General features: G+C 48.4%; 1 protein-coding gene across 1 annotated transcript in view; it reads left to right on the forward strand.

The window, feature by feature from the left end:
• The window catches only part of RHCE (Rh blood group CcEe antigens), a 36,120-nt gene that overhangs the window by 2,803 nt on the left and 16,445 nt on the right, over window positions 1-16,872 (forward strand). Inside the window, exons 2-6 of the mRNA XM_032391005.1 lie at window positions 5,797-5,983; window positions 9,670-9,820; window positions 14,025-14,175; window positions 14,931-15,097; window positions 16,599-16,736. Of these exons, the coding sequence (XP_032246896.1) occupies window positions 5,797-5,983; window positions 9,670-9,820; window positions 14,025-14,175; window positions 14,931-15,097; window positions 16,599-16,736 (794 nt within the window). The remainder of the gene's footprint in view (window positions 1-5,796; window positions 5,984-9,669; window positions 9,821-14,024; window positions 14,176-14,930; window positions 15,098-16,598; window positions 16,737-16,872) is intronic.

The raw sequence follows: 16,872 nt of genomic DNA on the forward strand, positions 1-16,872 counted from the left end.
AATGCCAGTCAAAAAAAAAAAAAAAAGGAAAGAAGTGGAAAGGATAATAAAAACCAGATCAGCCCCGTGTGGGACAGTCATCAAAGCTGGGAATGGGGACATGACATTCACCATGCAACTCTCTCTGTTTTTGTATATGCTTAATGTTTTCCATAATAAAGAATTAAATTCAAAATGAAAAGCAAAAAAAAAACCCTGCCATTCACTGCACCATGATGAATTTGGAGAAACACGTCACCCTCTTCCCAGTGGCCCAATATTCCCTCAGGACTCCTTCCAAAGCTAGGAGCCTAGAAACTGTCTGACATCCTGAGCGAGCAGAGGAGGCTCCTGGGTCAATGTGGATCTTAAATACTTGCAGAGCTGCAAACTTCACCAAGGCCCTTTGGAAGTAGGATAGCCTAGATCAGTGGTTCTCGAAGTGTGGTCCCCAGGATACCACCTCAGCCACTAACAGCTCAGGAATGTGTTAGAAATGCAGATTCCCAGGCCCATATCCATACCTACCGATCAGAAATGTTCAGGGTGGGTTTTAGTAAACTGTGTTTTACCAAGCCCTCTAAGTGACTCTTAAAACACGAGAGTTTGAAAAGCGTTCAAGGCAGACTGATTCAAACCCTGCCTCTGCCCCTTCTTAGCTGCGAGATCTTGGGCAAATTATTCCACCTCTCTTGCCCTCCATTTCAACCATGTCACGTGACATGGGGCACGTGACATGGGGCACATGACAATAGTACTTTTTCAATTTGTTGTTGAAAGGTTTGAAAGAACGAATACATATACAGACTAAGAGTATTCACTTTCATTATTAATAAACTTCAATTTCTTATATTTTTATAAAATCAAATAAAACTAGAAGGGCTCATATCTTCTTCCAGCAGCCCCTATGGATTGTCTGGAGCATCTTCTGAGGTGTGTGTTCCCTGCGCTGATGACCACTGGTCCGCACGGCCAGTGATGAGGCCATATGGGCAGGGAGAGCGAAGGAGACGCAAAGCGTCAAAATATTCAAGAGACAGCTAGGAGATCAAACGAGCTGTACCTGGTGGAAGTGAAGGAGGGGTTTAAGGATGGCTTCAGACATGAGCTTTGGTATATGGAAGTGCCAATTCCTGAGACAAGAAGCACAAGGGGAGGAGCAGTTTGGGAGGTAAATGAACAACGATATATTCATTCTGGGCTTGGGGCTGAGGCGCCTATGAGATGCTTAGGAGAAGCAGAGTGTAGCAGCTAACTATTGCTGCATAACAAACCACCCCCAAACTTAATGGCTGAAAAAAGCAACCATTTAATTTGCTCATGATTGTGATTAAGTGGTTCAGCAGAAGAGTCATAGCAGTAAAAGAGGATAAGCCCCAATGAGTGGGTGCTTTTCAAACCTCGGCTTGTAACATGTTGACTAATGTCGCATTGGCCCAAGCAAATCACAAGGCCCAACCCAGGCAGGAGGGGTCTATACTGGAAGGCGTGATTCATCGGGAGCCATTACTCTAACAATCTGCACACAGAGCCTGCTCTAGGAATGCCACATTGGGGAAACATCCTGGACCCTGCACTGTGGATACTACCCAGGTCCCCTCCCTTGCTCCCCAAAGGGAGGAGAGCTACCAAAAGACATTTCCATGGACATGTAAATACAGTACCCCCAAATCCTACAATGTTCCAACCCCCTTTGATTGGGACATCCCTTTTTCCATTCCCTGTATGCTGTAGGGGTGAAGGTAGGGTGGGAGTAGAGGCTACTGGGGAACAGAAGTCAGCCTAGGGCTCTATGGTTGGTCCCAGTCTGGGGCTGCAGAGGTCTTCCCAGTCAGCAGTGGGGAGAACAGTGTGGAAGTCGAGCCTAGAGCCTAAGGGCCAGAAGCTGGTTCTGGCTTTAAAGCTGTTCGTGCTGAAGTGTCTGCAGGCCAAAGGAAGGAGGAAAGGTGGGTGGAAACACAGGGGCAGCCAGGCCAGAGGAGGGGGGAACGGTCTTGCCCAAAGTCACACAACCAATAAGTGGCAGACACAGGATAATAGCGTCTAACACTGTGTATCCAATGCCAGGCTAAGTGATTTGCACGAGCCGGTGAAAATGTTCACGGCGATCCTCTGAGCGGGTGCCATTGTTTCATACCCATTTTACAGATTAGGAAGCTGGGACACAGAGGTAGAGCCAGGCTCTAAACCCTGACAACCTGACTCAGAGTCTTCACCATTACACCCTGTGTGCTGTGTGGAAAAGCATGATGCATAGTGGTTAAACCCAGACGGTCAGCATTCAGATCGCTCACCATTTGCTAGCTGTGTGACCTGGGCTAGTTCCGGCGCCTCTCTGGGCCTCCCTTTCCTATCTGTAAAAGGTGGATAGTAAATAGTACCTACTGCATGAAGTTGTTGCAGGTGAAAGCCATAAGGCACTTAGAATGGTGCCTGGTGTGTGGAGGGCATCACGCACGGGCCTGCTGTTGCCAATGCTGGTCATCATTGCCTCCTCTCACACCAGCGGGCTCTCAGCTTAGACCCTTCCTGCAAGTCGTGGGGCTTCCATAAAATTCTCCCGAAGGCCTGTCTTAGACTGTAGAACTCCCCTCTTGGGCACATCCACTCCTTATCACCTCCAAACACCTTAGAGTCCCTTAGCTTATCAGCCCAGCAGCCGATGTGGGGTGCAGCGCAGAATCTGAGAGGGGGAGGCCAGCACCACTGGGGATGCCCTGAGCCGGGACCTGGCCCTGAAGTGGGGGTCCCAGTCCTGAGACTGAGGAGGAGTTGGAGGGGGGCCTAGAGCTCTGGGAGGCCGGGAGAGGAAGCAGGAGGGTGCAGAGAGTGAAGAGAGGCCTGACATCTAATGTTATTGACTCACCCATTTGGGGCGACTGGGCTCTGTCAACAGCTCCAAGAAACTGCCCCCCGACTTCATCCCATGGGGTGGCGTACAAATATCCTCCCTCAGGGAGAGTGTGGGGCCTTGGGGAGGAAGGCCCCGAGCTCCTCCGCCTGACAGCAGTGACAGGCATGACAGCTGTGCCTGATAAAGCCCCCCAGCCCAGATCCTCCGACTCTCTGCCCTATCCTGGTTCCCCCCCTCTCCCCACCCATTGATCCTCTCCTCAGAATATGCCAAAGCTGTAAGGGCCTTAGAGAGTACCAAGTCCAACTCCCACATGTTTACAGAGAGAGAAATTGAGGCCCCAAGGGTAGGGGACCTGCTTGGGGTCCCTTAGTGAGGTGGGGGCAAAAAGAGCAAGAAACAGCCTAGCCTGGAGGAAGAGCACTGTACCTGGAGTTCAGAGCATGGCTTTGCTGCTAGCGTGCTGTGTGGCCTTGAGGAAGTCACAGGCTCTCTCTGGTCTGCTCCTGTAAAATGGGAGGAAAATGAAAGGCTCTCCCTACTCATGGGATCTTCAATAAGTCCAGACCCTACGCATATGGCGTGGCTGCTAGATGGCAGATGCGTTTGGTTTAACAGCGGGACTTAATATGAGATTGAACTGTAATACCGATTGTTGGGTGTGCGGTCTCCAGTGGGCCACAGGCCTTACCACTCCCAAAGATGCACTGTGCCTTTCACACACATAGTTTCCTGCCTGGCTCCTGAAGGAATTTGAGTGATCCCTATACAAAATGTGCCCTGTCACCCCCACTCCTAAGAGGATGTAAGCAGGAGACAGAAACATTGCCTGCACCTCTCTCACCCCATGGCAGAGAAGGGGCAAGAAGTTGAATCAATGCCATTTCTCACCTGCTCCCCAAGTTCCCAGACCCTTTGGAGGTCCTCTGGGGTCTCCAACATCCTGGTGTGATCAGATTGTTCCGGAGGCATCAATACCCACCCACATCTCACACGCAAGATCCTGTGCGTTTCTCAATGAAGGTGAATTTAAATGTGACTTGAAGGGGCTTTCTGAGACTTTGGAGCGTTCTGGAAAGGAGTGCTTCCTCATTGTTATCAGAGCCAGGGCTGGAGGGGGAGACCAGGTGGGTTCTTATTACTGTGATGGTGAGGATGGTGGTGGCAGGAGGGGGAGAACCACCATTTCCCGAGCGTCCTCCCTGCGCCAGGCGCCGTGCCAAGCCCTTGAACAAAACCTCACCTCCTTCAGCTCTCCCGGCCCCCTCTGGGGTGGGCACAATTGCCCTTATTTAGCGGATGAGGAAAGTAAGCAACCTACAAGTCCACACAGCTATGAGGTTGAAGCATGTAAAACGCCATTTTTATAGGTCAAAAATGGTCAAATGTTGGCAATTTTAATATGGTTTAACCTGATAGGGAAGGACAGAGCTGGGATCAAACAGAACTGTCTAAACTTGAAGTCTGTGCCATTTTTCGTCTGTGTGTGTGTTTTGTTTTGTTTGTTTTTGTTTACTGTCTGCATGCTGGTTGTAGAAAATTTAAACACCGAGAAAAAACAAGTAAAACCCCCCCAAACCCAGAGATAATATCATGGGGGGACAAATTCTTTCAAGTTCTCTCCCCAGGCATTTATACATGGGAAATAGTTGGTGTTTGTTGATTAAACAGTCTTCCTATTCTGAGCAATTGGGTGCATTGTATCGTTGGATTCCGGCCACCAGATGAAGAGTGTGATTATTTTTCCCATTTAACAGATGAGAAGACAAAGAGCAGCTAGTGTGGTAGTTGAAGGCACAGGCTTCAGAGCAGATCACTAGGTTTAAATCTGACTGGAAGAGCTGGGGCAAGTTACTTAACTCCTCTGTGGCTCAGTTTTCACATCTGTGAAATGGTGATAATAGCACCCACCTTGAAGGGGGGTTGGGGGAAGGAAGCGGGCTGGTCTGTGTGATGTGATTAAAACCGTGTCGCTGGGGCTCCTGGCTGGCTCAGTCTAGAGAGCATGTGACTCTTGATCTCAGGGTGGTGAGTTCAAGCCCCACGTTGGGCGTAGAGATTATTTAAAAAACAACAACAACAGTGTTGCTACATGAGAAACACTTAATAAATGTAGGCTGTTACTAAAGCTCAGAGACATTAAATAACTAGATGAAGCCACACAGCTAGAAAGTTCCAGATTCCTGATTTTGAACCCACGTTTGTCAAGCCGCTACCCATTTTTCGAACTTGGAATTAAATAAAAGTGGCCACCCTTTTCCTTTCGCTGGATCTCTCCCTGCCATCAGGCAAGTCCCTCGCACTCACCTCCTGCAGCAGCCCCTGAACAGGGTCCGAGGCTGGAAAAGGTGAGGGTCACTCAGATGGCCCTGGTGCTTCCTGCCTGCCCACTGGGTCCCTCCCAGCAAGTGACAAATGGAGAGATCTGCTTTCTGAAAAGATAATTTGGTTCTTACCAACAGAATCTCTGAGCCTCCTTTGGCCCCTCTTTTCTGGGCCAAGTCATTGGCTTCTGTACTCTCATGCACATGATCAGGTCGAATCTGTTCCTCAGTAGCCACAGTAATTACCTTTACTGGGTGTCAACTGTGAGCCAAGCACTGGTCCAGATGCTTTACACATGTTCATATCATTAAGTTTAATAATAACAATAATTGCCACAGTTACCGAGCACTCACTATGGGCCAAGCCCTGCCTTTGTGCTTCACCAGCATTAGCTCATCGAATCCTAACCCCAACCCTGCCTGGTATGTATTGTCCGCATTATTCAGATGAAAAGACTGAGGCTCAAAGAGGCAAACTAACTTGCCCCAGCACTCTTTAATGATCTCTTCCAGCTGCCATCCCATAAATTCATACAGAATGTATGTAAATTCTAATTCTGTAAGCTCTGTAAATTCTAATTTCTAACTTTCCATCTTGTCTGCTTCTCTTGCTCCTTCTCCATATCTGCTCCTGGGCAGTCCTCCAGGATGTGACCATCATGGCGGCCCTTGGCTTTGGCTTCCTCAACTCATCTTTGCGGAGATATGGCTGGAGCAGTGTGGCCTTCAACCTCTTTTTGCTGGCCCTGGGGGTTCAGTGGGCAGTCTTGATGGATGGCTTCCTGGAATGGTCCTTCCGTAAGAAGGTGGTCATCAAACTGTCCAGGTAACCAGACGACAGCTGTTGTCATTTTTTGGGTCCTTGAGGGTATGGGGCCCAAGAGGGCTGGTTCTAGACGAGCTGGGATGTCCCCTTGAAGCCATGAAATATTGAGAATATCCGCTAACAAATTATTTACTGTTTATCTAAAATTCAAATTGCATCAGGATTCCTATATTTTATCTGACAACCCTGAGCCCAGATCTACAGCCCTCCCCAAGTTCTTTCTTTATTATTGAGTATGATTTTATAAAGTTACACAAGCAATATGGGTTCAAAGAAAAGTTAATAGAGATTACAGAAAAGAAAAAGAAATGTCACAGTCTCTTGAAAACAAAGGAGTACTCTTAGTCCTCAAATGTCGGTGAACAAGAAATAGCCATGCCTTTAAATTACCTTTGATCCATTTAGATGCATGTATATGAAATTCTAAAAACTAGCAAAATTACCCATGTTGCTAGAAGTCAGAATAATGTTTTCAAGAAGAAGGTGATGGTTATTGATTAGGAAGGAGCGCAAAAGAACCTTATGAGACACAGTAAATGTTCTCTGTGTTATCCCAGGTAATGGTTACACAGGGGGATAGATATATATATCCATCAGGCTGTACACTTTTTTAAAAAAAGGCATTAGCATGGGGCACCTGGCTGGCTCAGTTGGTAGAGCATGCAACCCTTGATCTCAAGGGCGTGAGTTCAAGCCGCATGTTGGGCATGGAGCCTACTTAGGAAAAAAAAAAAAAAAAGACAAAAAATTAAAACAAAATAAAAAAGGCATTAGCACTTGACAGGAGAAACTCGGTAAAATTTACCTTGTACATTGTTTTTTGCTCTTATCCAACTCTGAATCTCTGTTCTGCCCAGATGATGGTAAATCCCATCTTAGGCATCTTGGGGAACCGGCCACCTCTCTAGGCCACTCCATCCTCCCCTCTGATGAAACCCTGCTAAATCTCTGGGCACTGCTGTTGACCATCTCCCCACAAGCCAGACATGGTACGAGGCAGCACACAAACATTATTTTGTTTAACCCTTCCAGTAGGGGTCTAACTGGGGTCCAGGCAAGGAAATAGAGGCTCAGAGAGCATAAGGCATTTGCCAAGAGTCACAGGGCTAAGTGGTGGTGATGGTTTTAGCTTTTTACTATCTGCAACCCTCCCCACACCCTCCAGGGTGGTTATGATATGAGCCATAGCCCAGTCAGTTCCTTCCCTATTGGCCCTGAAAAAACCGTCCACATTTTTTCTTCCAACAAGTTTTAGAGCTAATCCCCATGGGGATTTGATACCCACCCACCCCCACCCCCACCCCCAAGAAACACCTGGGAAGAGGCAAAGGGTACTCTCTGGAAGAATTCTGACAGTGATGGCCCTGGTCTGGCGTTTCTGCTGCCTTGCCTTCAGCCTCCTGCCCCTTAGTGTCCAGGCATCATCTCTGGGCTGTTCCTTCTAAGGTACCGCGCCCACGGAGGCCAGCTTGTTCTTGACTCAATCCAGGAAGACAAGAAGAGGCCATGTGCAGCCTGAGTGAACTCCCCTGCCCCACCTCTGACAGCCTGGATCCTCCCAGCTGTGACCCCTGCTGGGACCGGCTTCACAGATTTGAATAATGAGCTCCATCCTGACCTTTCCAAGGGCCTGGCTGCTTCAGGGGGTGGTGCCCCGGCCTGCCTCCAGGACAGGGTCCTCCCTTCTCCCTTGGCCTCACCCACACTCTGCAGCCTGACTTGGCACTGAATTGCCTTGAGTCACCGATGACCAGTCCCTTTGGGGCAGGGGCCTGTCCTGCTCAGCTTTGTCCTTTGTTTTCCTCCTGTAGTAAAGACTTACTAAATGGTTTTTGGAACCAAAATGAAAATAAAAGCAACCCTGAAAGTTGTGATATATTTAATGCTGTATTTTGAGAGGTTCAGGAGGGCTCCGCTGGAGGATAGTAGCAATAACCAACCCTCTTACTGTGCTTGACACATATTAACTCACTTTACCCTTATGACAGCTTCACAGGCCTGGCCTCCACCTTACAGATGAGGACACTGAGGCACAGAGTGGTTCAGTAATTTTGCCAAGGTCACACAGCCAGGAAGGGGCTGAGCCAGGATTCCAACCTAGGCTGGCTGGACTGGAGACTGCACTCCTGAACACTGCACCTCACTGTCTCAACACCTCCCCAGCACCAACTGGCCCCCAGGGTCTGACATCCCACCACTGGGACACATCCCCTTGAATTAGGCCCTTGCCAATTAAGTGAACACTCACCAAAAAGACATAACATGGCCTAACTTTGAGTAACTCCTATTCTAAATAATTCCCGATCCCTGTGAGACTCCTTCCCCAGGCCCTTGGCCCTCTTCTGATGGTTCCTCTGAAGTCCTTGAGCCTTAAGCAAGGTACTACGTTGGCAGCAAATGCCAGGGAGGCTGTGTCCAGACTTCAGAGCACAGGCTTTAGATCCAGGCCAACTGGGTTTGAACCTCACATTTGTCATTAACTAACTTTATGGCCAAAAGTGTCACCTCTGCTAGTCTCAGTGTCCTCTTCTGTAACGTTAGAGGTACTGAACGAACGGTACCCTAGCCACATTTCTAGAGGGCCAAGGAGAAGATTAAAATTTAAATGAGGTGATGTCATCGTTGTAAGCCTATTATACATAATGCTTAATAAATTATTGTTATTTTGTAGTGGTGGCTGTAGCATCAGGGAGGGGAGGTGGTCTCAGAGCAAGGTGCCTGGAGAGGGTGAGTGAGTTGGTTTAACCACCATGGATTATTCTGCTCATTGCCACCTCCCCCAGGAAGCCCTCCCTGATGAGTCCAGTCCACACTGCTCTCTCCCTCCAGTGAACCCCTCTAGCCATGTAATATCATGGATAGTCTTAGTAGACAGACTCACAATGTCAGCCCCGTCTCCCCAGCTGGATCATAAGTGCCTCGAAAACAAATTGTTTTCTCCTCCTGAATGCCTATCCTGAGCTAGCTCATTTCTCAAGGGACGGAAGGAATCAGTAGTAGTGCTAATAATGCGGGCTTCTACACCTGAGTTAGTTCTTTGTGCCAATCATTGTGCTAGACACACAGGCACAGATATTCCTTCTAATCCCCACAGCACTACCACAAGATAAATATTATCATCACTCTTATTTTACAGATCAAGAAACAGGCCCAGTGAGATTAAATAGTTGCTCAAGTGGAAAAGCTGGGACTGGAAGCAGGCTTGTCCTACTTCTAAACCGTCTCCATTACCAAGGAGACCATGGGGGGGGGGGGGGCTGCAGAATGGCAGGCAGGCCAGCAGGTGAAGAGCGCCCTCTATTGAGCATCTTTGTGAGACGCAGGCAGAAGAGAAGCCGTGGGCAGAACCCCAGTTGTCAGACCTAGAAGGGGGTCCTGAGGGAACAATCAGCCTCTGTAACTCACCATGACATTCTTACGAGAAATTCAGAATGGCCTCAGTAGGAATGAGTATGTGCAGATCAATTTCTCACCCTGATGCTACCCTGATGGGGGAAGGAGCCCACGGAGACAGCAGATGGGGCAGCATCCGTTCCCATGAGGGTGGAATCTTGTTTCCTTGTTCTCCTACTGTGTCCCTAATTTCTTGGACAGCGCCAGGCTTGCTGAATGAGTGAATGAGTGAATAACGAATGAGAGGATCCTTTTCAATCATCCCTGTCTCTCTCTTTCTCTCTCTCCCCCAGTATTAAGTTGGCCACCATGAGTGCTATGTCTGTGCTCATCTCAGCGGGTGCCGTGCTGGGGAAGGCCAACCTGTTGCAGCTGACATCGATGGCACTGGTGGAGGTGACAGTCTTTGTCACCATGAGGATGATTGACAGGCAGTACCTCAGTGTGAGTCACGATGCTGTGAGCAGGGGACTTTGGGGAGGAGGGGTGTGGAGGTGGAGGGGGGTGGACAGTGCCTCCATTTGGTGGAGTTCCTGGGATTTAAAAATTATAAAGACAGACCCAAATGGGGTTCCAAAATTGTGATCTATGCTAAATGTTTAAATATAGCAACCTAACGGTTTTAACTGGAGCTGGCGTAGTCACTGGTGATGACAAGGTCTAAGGTTTGACAGGGGATATGGGTGGCAGAGTGTAATGTAGTTAAGTTATTAGTAGAGAAAGCATCAAGGAACAGAGAGAGTTGGACGGATCAAGATGATGACCTGGAGGAGTGATAGAAAGATGGTAAGGCAGCTGCTGAAATCCTTAGAGACCAAGAAGCAGGTGGATAATCAGCAAGGAGTGTAGAGTTCACCAGCATGTTCTTCAAGGGAGCTGGAGATATTTGGGAGGGAAAATGAACAATGGTCTAGAAGCTTAGATTTTAAGTTCTTATTATTTACTAATTTTTGGTTCTCTTCATCTTTCTATATGACTTTATTTTAACCCCTAACTACTTCGGCGTATATTTCCTATAAACAAGGGCATTCTTTTACATAACCATTGTTCAGTTAACAATTTTAGAAATTAACGTTGACATAATATTATTATCTAATTCAAATTTCCCCAATAATATCCTGTTACAGCAAAAAATATATATATATTTCTTTCTTTTTGGTCCAGGGTCACACTTTCATTCAGTTCTCATGTCTCCTTAAACTTTTTCAATCTGGAAGTTTCTTAGTTTTTCTTGATATTTCGTGAACTTGACATGTTTTGAGGTTACAAGCCAGTTATTTTGTAGAATGTGGGTTTGTCTACAGTTTCCTCATGATTAGTTGGAGGGTATGCATTTTTGGCAGGAATTACACAGAAGAAGTGATGTTGTGCCCTTCTCAGTGCATCGTATCAAGAGACACATGCTGTCAATTTGTCCCATTACTGAGGATGTTAACTCTGGTCACCTGTTAAGATTTTGTCTTCCAGGTTCTTCCACTGTAAAGTTACTGTTTTCCCCTTTGTAACTAAAAAGCATCTTGTGGGGGAGATAATATTCTGTAAAATCCTGTTTCTTATCAAACTTTCACCCACTGTCTTTTTTTTTTAATATTTTACTTATTTATTTGACAGAGAGAGACACAGTGAGAGAGGGAACACAAGTAGGGGGAGTGGGAGAGGGAGAAGCAGGCTTCCCACTGAGCAGGGAGCCCGATGCAGGGCTTGATCCCAGGACCCCGGGACCATGACCTGAGCCGAAGGCAGACACTTAACGACTGAGCCACCCAGGCGCCCCTCACCCACTGTCTTCAGCAACTGCTTTTTTTTTTTTTTTTTTGCCTGAATCAATTAGCACTCTGATGACTACCAATATTGGTTTTCTTTCTCTTTTTTTTTTTCTTAAAGATTTTATTTTTGGGGCGCCTGGGTGGCTCAGTTGGTTAAGCATCTGACTTTGGCTCAATCATGATCTCAGGGTCCTGGGATCAAGCCCTGCATTGGGCTCCCACTAAGCAGGGAGTCAGTTTCTCCCTCTGCCCCTCCCCCTGCTTGTGCTCTGTCTCTCTCTCAAACAAATAAAATCTTTTTTAAAAAAAGATGTTATTTTTAATTAGTCTCTACACCCAAAATAGGGCTCAAACCTACAACCACCAGATCAACAGTCACATGCTCTAAGGACTGAGCCAACCAGGCGCCCCCAGTATTGGTTTTCTAATTCCATCTTCCCTTCCACGACCATTAGTTATAACGCATTCCGCTGTAAGAAAGAACTTTCTTTTCTCCTCTATTCAGGCATACACTCATTCATTCATTCATTCATTTAACTATGGGCTCACGGAGTCACCCAGACATACTTCATTTTTTTCCCCTCTGCTTACCATAAGAACTAACTGCAACTCCTTGGTTTCAAGGAAGAAAACTGCACTGGAACTTTTTTTAGGCAGAAAGAGGGGACCACCAAGGGCAGGAGTAGCAGTCAGACTCAGGACTGGAATTGTGTATGAGAAGCCTTTAAGATCCTAGGTAGTTCATGCTCTCCATCTTTTGGTTCTGTTCCTCTCTGTACATCTAACTTCTGTGCACATCAGCATTCTCTTCAGTGGAGAACATGTTCTCTCCACCCCTTTCGTTTCCGGGCTTCTAAGTCCCAGATCCTGCAGGATCCTGCCCTCCTCTCTGAGCTGGTCCCAGTTCTAGGGTCCAGTAAGAAAGAATCTGATTGGCTCACGCAGCCACGTGTCTGCTTTGGCCCAATCAGCTGCAGCCAGCGTGGAGGGCGGGTCACGCAGTGAACACGTGGCCAGTCCAGAAAAAGAGGTAAATTCCTAGAGCTGGAAAGCTCCCTGCGGGCCGGGCGTGGTAAATGTTTTCCTACTTTTAAAGGGCTGCAGTGATGCAAAGCCATATGATCTCCTCTCTTTGTGGCTTTGACTCCAGTTTAGTTGGTGCCGGGGAGGATTCAGCACTGATTTTGAGAGTTGGCTGCTTTACCTAAAAGCGTCAGTTCAGCCTGGGTTTATTGAATGGAAAGGCTCGGGGAAAACCAGAGACAGCAACCAGAGCTGCTTCGGTGGCGGCGACTCCAGAAACGAGCGTAGGGTTCCACTCCAGTCATCCCCACGTGTGGTTCCTGGATGCCTGGGAGACCTCAGACATTAAAAACGCAAGACCTCTTTTCATTTCTTCCAGGCGACTTCATTTTCATGTGTGCCTGAAATGTGTGAATGTATCCTTCCCATTCACTCATTCCTTTCACAAATATTTATTCCGTGCCTGTTATGTACCAGGCATCTTTTCGGCAGTGGGAAAATGCTACTGTGGTGGACCTTCCATTCCAGAAGGAAAGACTGCCAATAAGCAATCAACGTAGGCAAACGATACGGCATGTTAGATAGAAAATAAAATGAGAAAGGAGATATGAAGAATCGAGAGGGGGATAAAATGTTAGATAAGGTGGCCAGGGAAGGCTTCCCCAAGTAATTTTGAGTAGAGACATGAAGGTGGGGAGTGCACAAGCTACGTGGGTGCCTGAGCACAGTGGCAGGTCAAGGGCACGGGTGGGGGGTAGTGGTCTGCCTCTTCCAGGAGTATTTTATCACCCGCACTGTTTAGAATTGTTGGCACGGGGTAATAATAAAAAGCAGACAGCCTTCTAATAGCTTTTATTATCGTTTTAAATTCTCCAATGCACCCCCTTACTGCCTGCACCCAGGGTGGGCCACTCCCTCCACCTTGCATTCCACGCACTGGAAAAGCCAGAGTGAAGTGGGACTGATGTGGGAGCATGCCTGTGGGTTGGAGGAAGAGCGAGGAGAGTGTGTCAGGAGTGGAGCAGGAAATGAAGTCAGGGAGGTTAGGGGAGAGCAGGTCACACAGGGTTCTACAGGTCATAGCCAGAACGTGGACTTTGAATTGAGCGAGAGAGGGAACCATTGGGAGATTCTGAGCAGAGATGGCCATGAACTGACTTAGATGTTCGTAGGGTCACTCTGGCGGCTGTGTGGAGGGTAGTCAGTAGAGGGACAAGGGTGGAAATGGCGGGGGGGACCAGTTAGAAGGTTACTGCAGTAATTTGGAGGTGGTGGTGATGGTGGGGCTTAAATCAAGGTGGGGTCAGTGAAGCCTGGTGGTAAAAATTCTGCCAATTCTGGATATTTTTTGAAGGCAGAGTTGACAGGACTTACCAGTAGTCCACCAGGTGAGTTATTAAAGATTACTAACTTTGATATTCATAAAGCAAAATTGGCATATGTCTAGAATTTACTAAAGAACTTTAGTTTCGTATTATAAAAAGTCTGGCTGTTTCCTGCCGCAGAGTTTATATCACTCAACACTCCACAAATTCTGCTGAAAAGTAGGAAGCAGTGGGGGTGCATGTCCATGTGACTTTTTGCCTCACCTAAGTAGATCTCAGCCAAAAGCATTTAAGAGCTACTGATAAGGCCAAACCAGCAACTTCCCTGGAATAAATCCATGGCTGCTCCTGGGTCTCTCCTGGGTCTTCTCCGAAAGGGGAACTGCTGGGTTGGGGAGGCTCCAAACATCAGTGTCGTGACTCCAAGTCACACCTTCTGAACTTGAGTGAAGTTCGGAACTGTCTCTCGGGAACAGGGGGTTGGCGTGTGGGCAGGGGCTGTGGGCCTTCACCACCCTGCTGGCTTTGTTGTAGCTGGACAGCCACGTAAGCATGATGCACGTCCACGTGTTTGCAACCTATTTTGGGCTGATGGTGGCCTGGTTCCTCTCGAGGTCTCTGAATGACAGAGTGACGGAGGAGAAGAATCAGACAACCAAGAGCTCCAGTTTGTTTACCATGCTGGGTGAGGACAAGGTGGGGCGTGTGTGGAGGGGGGTGTCTCTCCCTTGGAGTGAGCGAGAGGCTCTCTGATGGCTCTGTGGAAAAATCTCCCTCCTTTACCAACCTGCCCAGGGTGCTCAGAGCCCCTCCATGATGACTCAGCTCCCCAACTAGTGTTGGATGGATTCACAATCCCTTTTAGGACAACGCTCTTCATTAATATCCACAGGAGAGGGGAGACGCGTTACCCTTGAGTTTAAATCAGTTTGCCTAATCCTTTTGTCATCGAGCGAAGGGAGGGAACTGGACAAGTGGAGAAGGGAGAGGCCAGCAGTGGAGAGAGGGAGAGGGTGGGGAAGAGACCAGTAATACTGGCGTATCTGGCAAAGCCCAGTGGAAATGCAGAAGCCTGACTGTGGGAGAAGCCGAGAGGAAATTGGGCAGTGAGCCGGGCGGTAGGTGACCCAACAGCCAGCCGCGAGGCCAAAATCAAAGTGGCACATTACATTTTCAGAATAAGCATTTGGCCATCACAAGCCGGGCTCAGGAGGCCTGGGGGTTGGTGATTTAAACTCTCTGGGCCTTTGTTTTTTTGCCCGTGAAGTATGTTAGCTGGGCCCTATCAACTTGAGAATTCGGAGGAGACATGACTTGCCCAAAAAGTCACATAACTAAAAAGGGACAAAGCTGAGACTTGCCTGCTCCAGGAAGCCCCTGCAGGCTCAGGCTTTGGAGTAGCAGTGCTGGCTCTGGCCACTGACCCTCTCTGGCCCCCAGGAACCCTCTTCTTGTGGATATTCTGGCCGAGTTTCAACTCCGCTCTGCTGGATATTCCAAAGGAAAGGAGGAATGCCGTGTTCAACACCTACTATGCTGTTGCGTCCAGTGCGGTGACAGCCATCTCAATGTCGGCCTTGGCTCGCCCCCAAGGGAAGATCAACATGGTGAGGAGGGGGTTGCCCCTCGGGCAGCACTCAGGTCTTCTAGGCTGGACACATTCATGCCCCCTGTTCCAGAACCAGCCCCACAGGGTGGGAAAAAGTATTCCGGGTGACAGAGACTTGTCTGCAGTGTCCTGGAGCAAGGGGAAGGGCACTGGCTTACCAAAATGGAGGTGGAATTTGGAGACTATGAAATGATCAAAGGCTCTCTGAGGGGAATGATTAAGTCTATCAGTGTTGACACCAAACAGACACGTGGGTGTGAACCCTGTTTCTGCTAGTTACTAAAGCCAGCCACCATGAGCAAGAGTCAGCAGAGAAGAGCTAGAATAGAATCAGCCAGGCTCTCCCCTTCCCCTAAGAAATTTCAAGAATGGGATGAATGGAATTGGAGGTAAAGAAGGATGTTATTACCCTAGCCGTGTGACCCTGGTCAAGCCACTTAAACCTCTGGAGCCACAACTGGCTCATATGTAAGGTGGAAATTAAGAGGCGATGCACATAAAGTGCTCTATGGGGGAAATAGTGCTGGGCAAACATTAGCCATGTTACCAATGTAGCCAGGAGACTGTGTGTGTGAGTTTTGCGGGGGGAGAGAGAGACGGGTGAAAGGGTAGAGCTAAAGATGAAACAAGTTTCCATGACGATCAGGTATGAGGCCAGCCAGCCAGAGGTGGTGGGAAAAAGTCTAGAGAGACAGCAGGGCCTAGAGTGGACAGAATGTGGCCATGCATGACAGGTTAAGCACTAAGGGGAGTGGGTGTCTTTCTGGGGGAGCTCCATGGTGACAGGAAGTCTAGGATCAGACAAGGTAGGGACATCTAGGGAGGCAGGTGTGGCCAAAAGATCAGGGAAGCCCAGAAGCTGGTCCCAGGCCCCAGAGCTCCAAGACCTGGTTAGAGTTGGGAGGGCAGAGGGAAGTAGCATGAAAGCGAAGCAAGGCCCCAGGTCTAGGGGATCAAAGGACATAGCGGAGATGTGACCCAGGAACGAGAGATAGCTGGTTAAAGCTGGATCCAGTAGTACAGGGTGGCGTAAACACCAAATAGCCAATAATAATGATAAAAATAGTAAAAACAATAATAATGGCTTATATTTCTTGAGCCCTTGGCTCAGAGTCTTCCATGTGGTAACTCGTTTAGTCTTACAAAAACCGTATTAAGTAGGTACAATCAAAACCCCGTTCTTCTGGTGCAAAAGTTGAAGCATGAATGGCTCAGTGCCCAAGGACACATCGCTAATAGGTGTGAGGGTGGCTAGGATACACTTTCAAGTTCAACGCCTCCCAGTCAGGGTGACTGCTCACAGAGCCTGAGAAGTGGAGTAAGATAAAACCATTGATGAAGGCCCTGTAGTCTCAGCAGAGAGGAGGGGATGGTTTCAGGGCCAGGGAAGCAGGGAAGACATGACAGTGTTGCTTGCGACCAGCTTACCAAGTAACTCTGGGCAAGATGCTGTCCTCTTTGTACCTCACTTCATTCGTCCACAAGCTCTTTCTTTGCAGACTCATATCCACAATGCGGTACTGGCTGGAGGTGTGGCTGTGGGCCCTTCGTGTCATCTGATCACTTCTCCTTGGCTCGCCATGCTGCTGGGCTTTATGGCTGGACTGATCTCCATCGGGGGAGCCCTGTGCCTGCCGGTAAGGAGCTGGGCTGCTACCACCTGATTTGGCTTAGACCAGCAGGGCCCTGGGAGCATGGTGGGCCGTCGTGTGGTGTCATGGGCTGCACGAGGCAGACGTTGGCACCTTCTCAGGCAGGCTTCAGAGCTTGGGT

The sequence above is a fragment of the Phoca vitulina genome, unplaced genomic scaffold (genome assembly GCF_004348235.1).
Source record: "Phoca vitulina isolate PV1807 unplaced genomic scaffold, GSC_HSeal_1.0 scaffold2, whole genome shotgun sequence".
In the NCBI taxonomy this organism is placed as follows: Eukaryota; Metazoa; Chordata; class Mammalia; order Carnivora; family Phocidae; genus Phoca; species Phoca vitulina.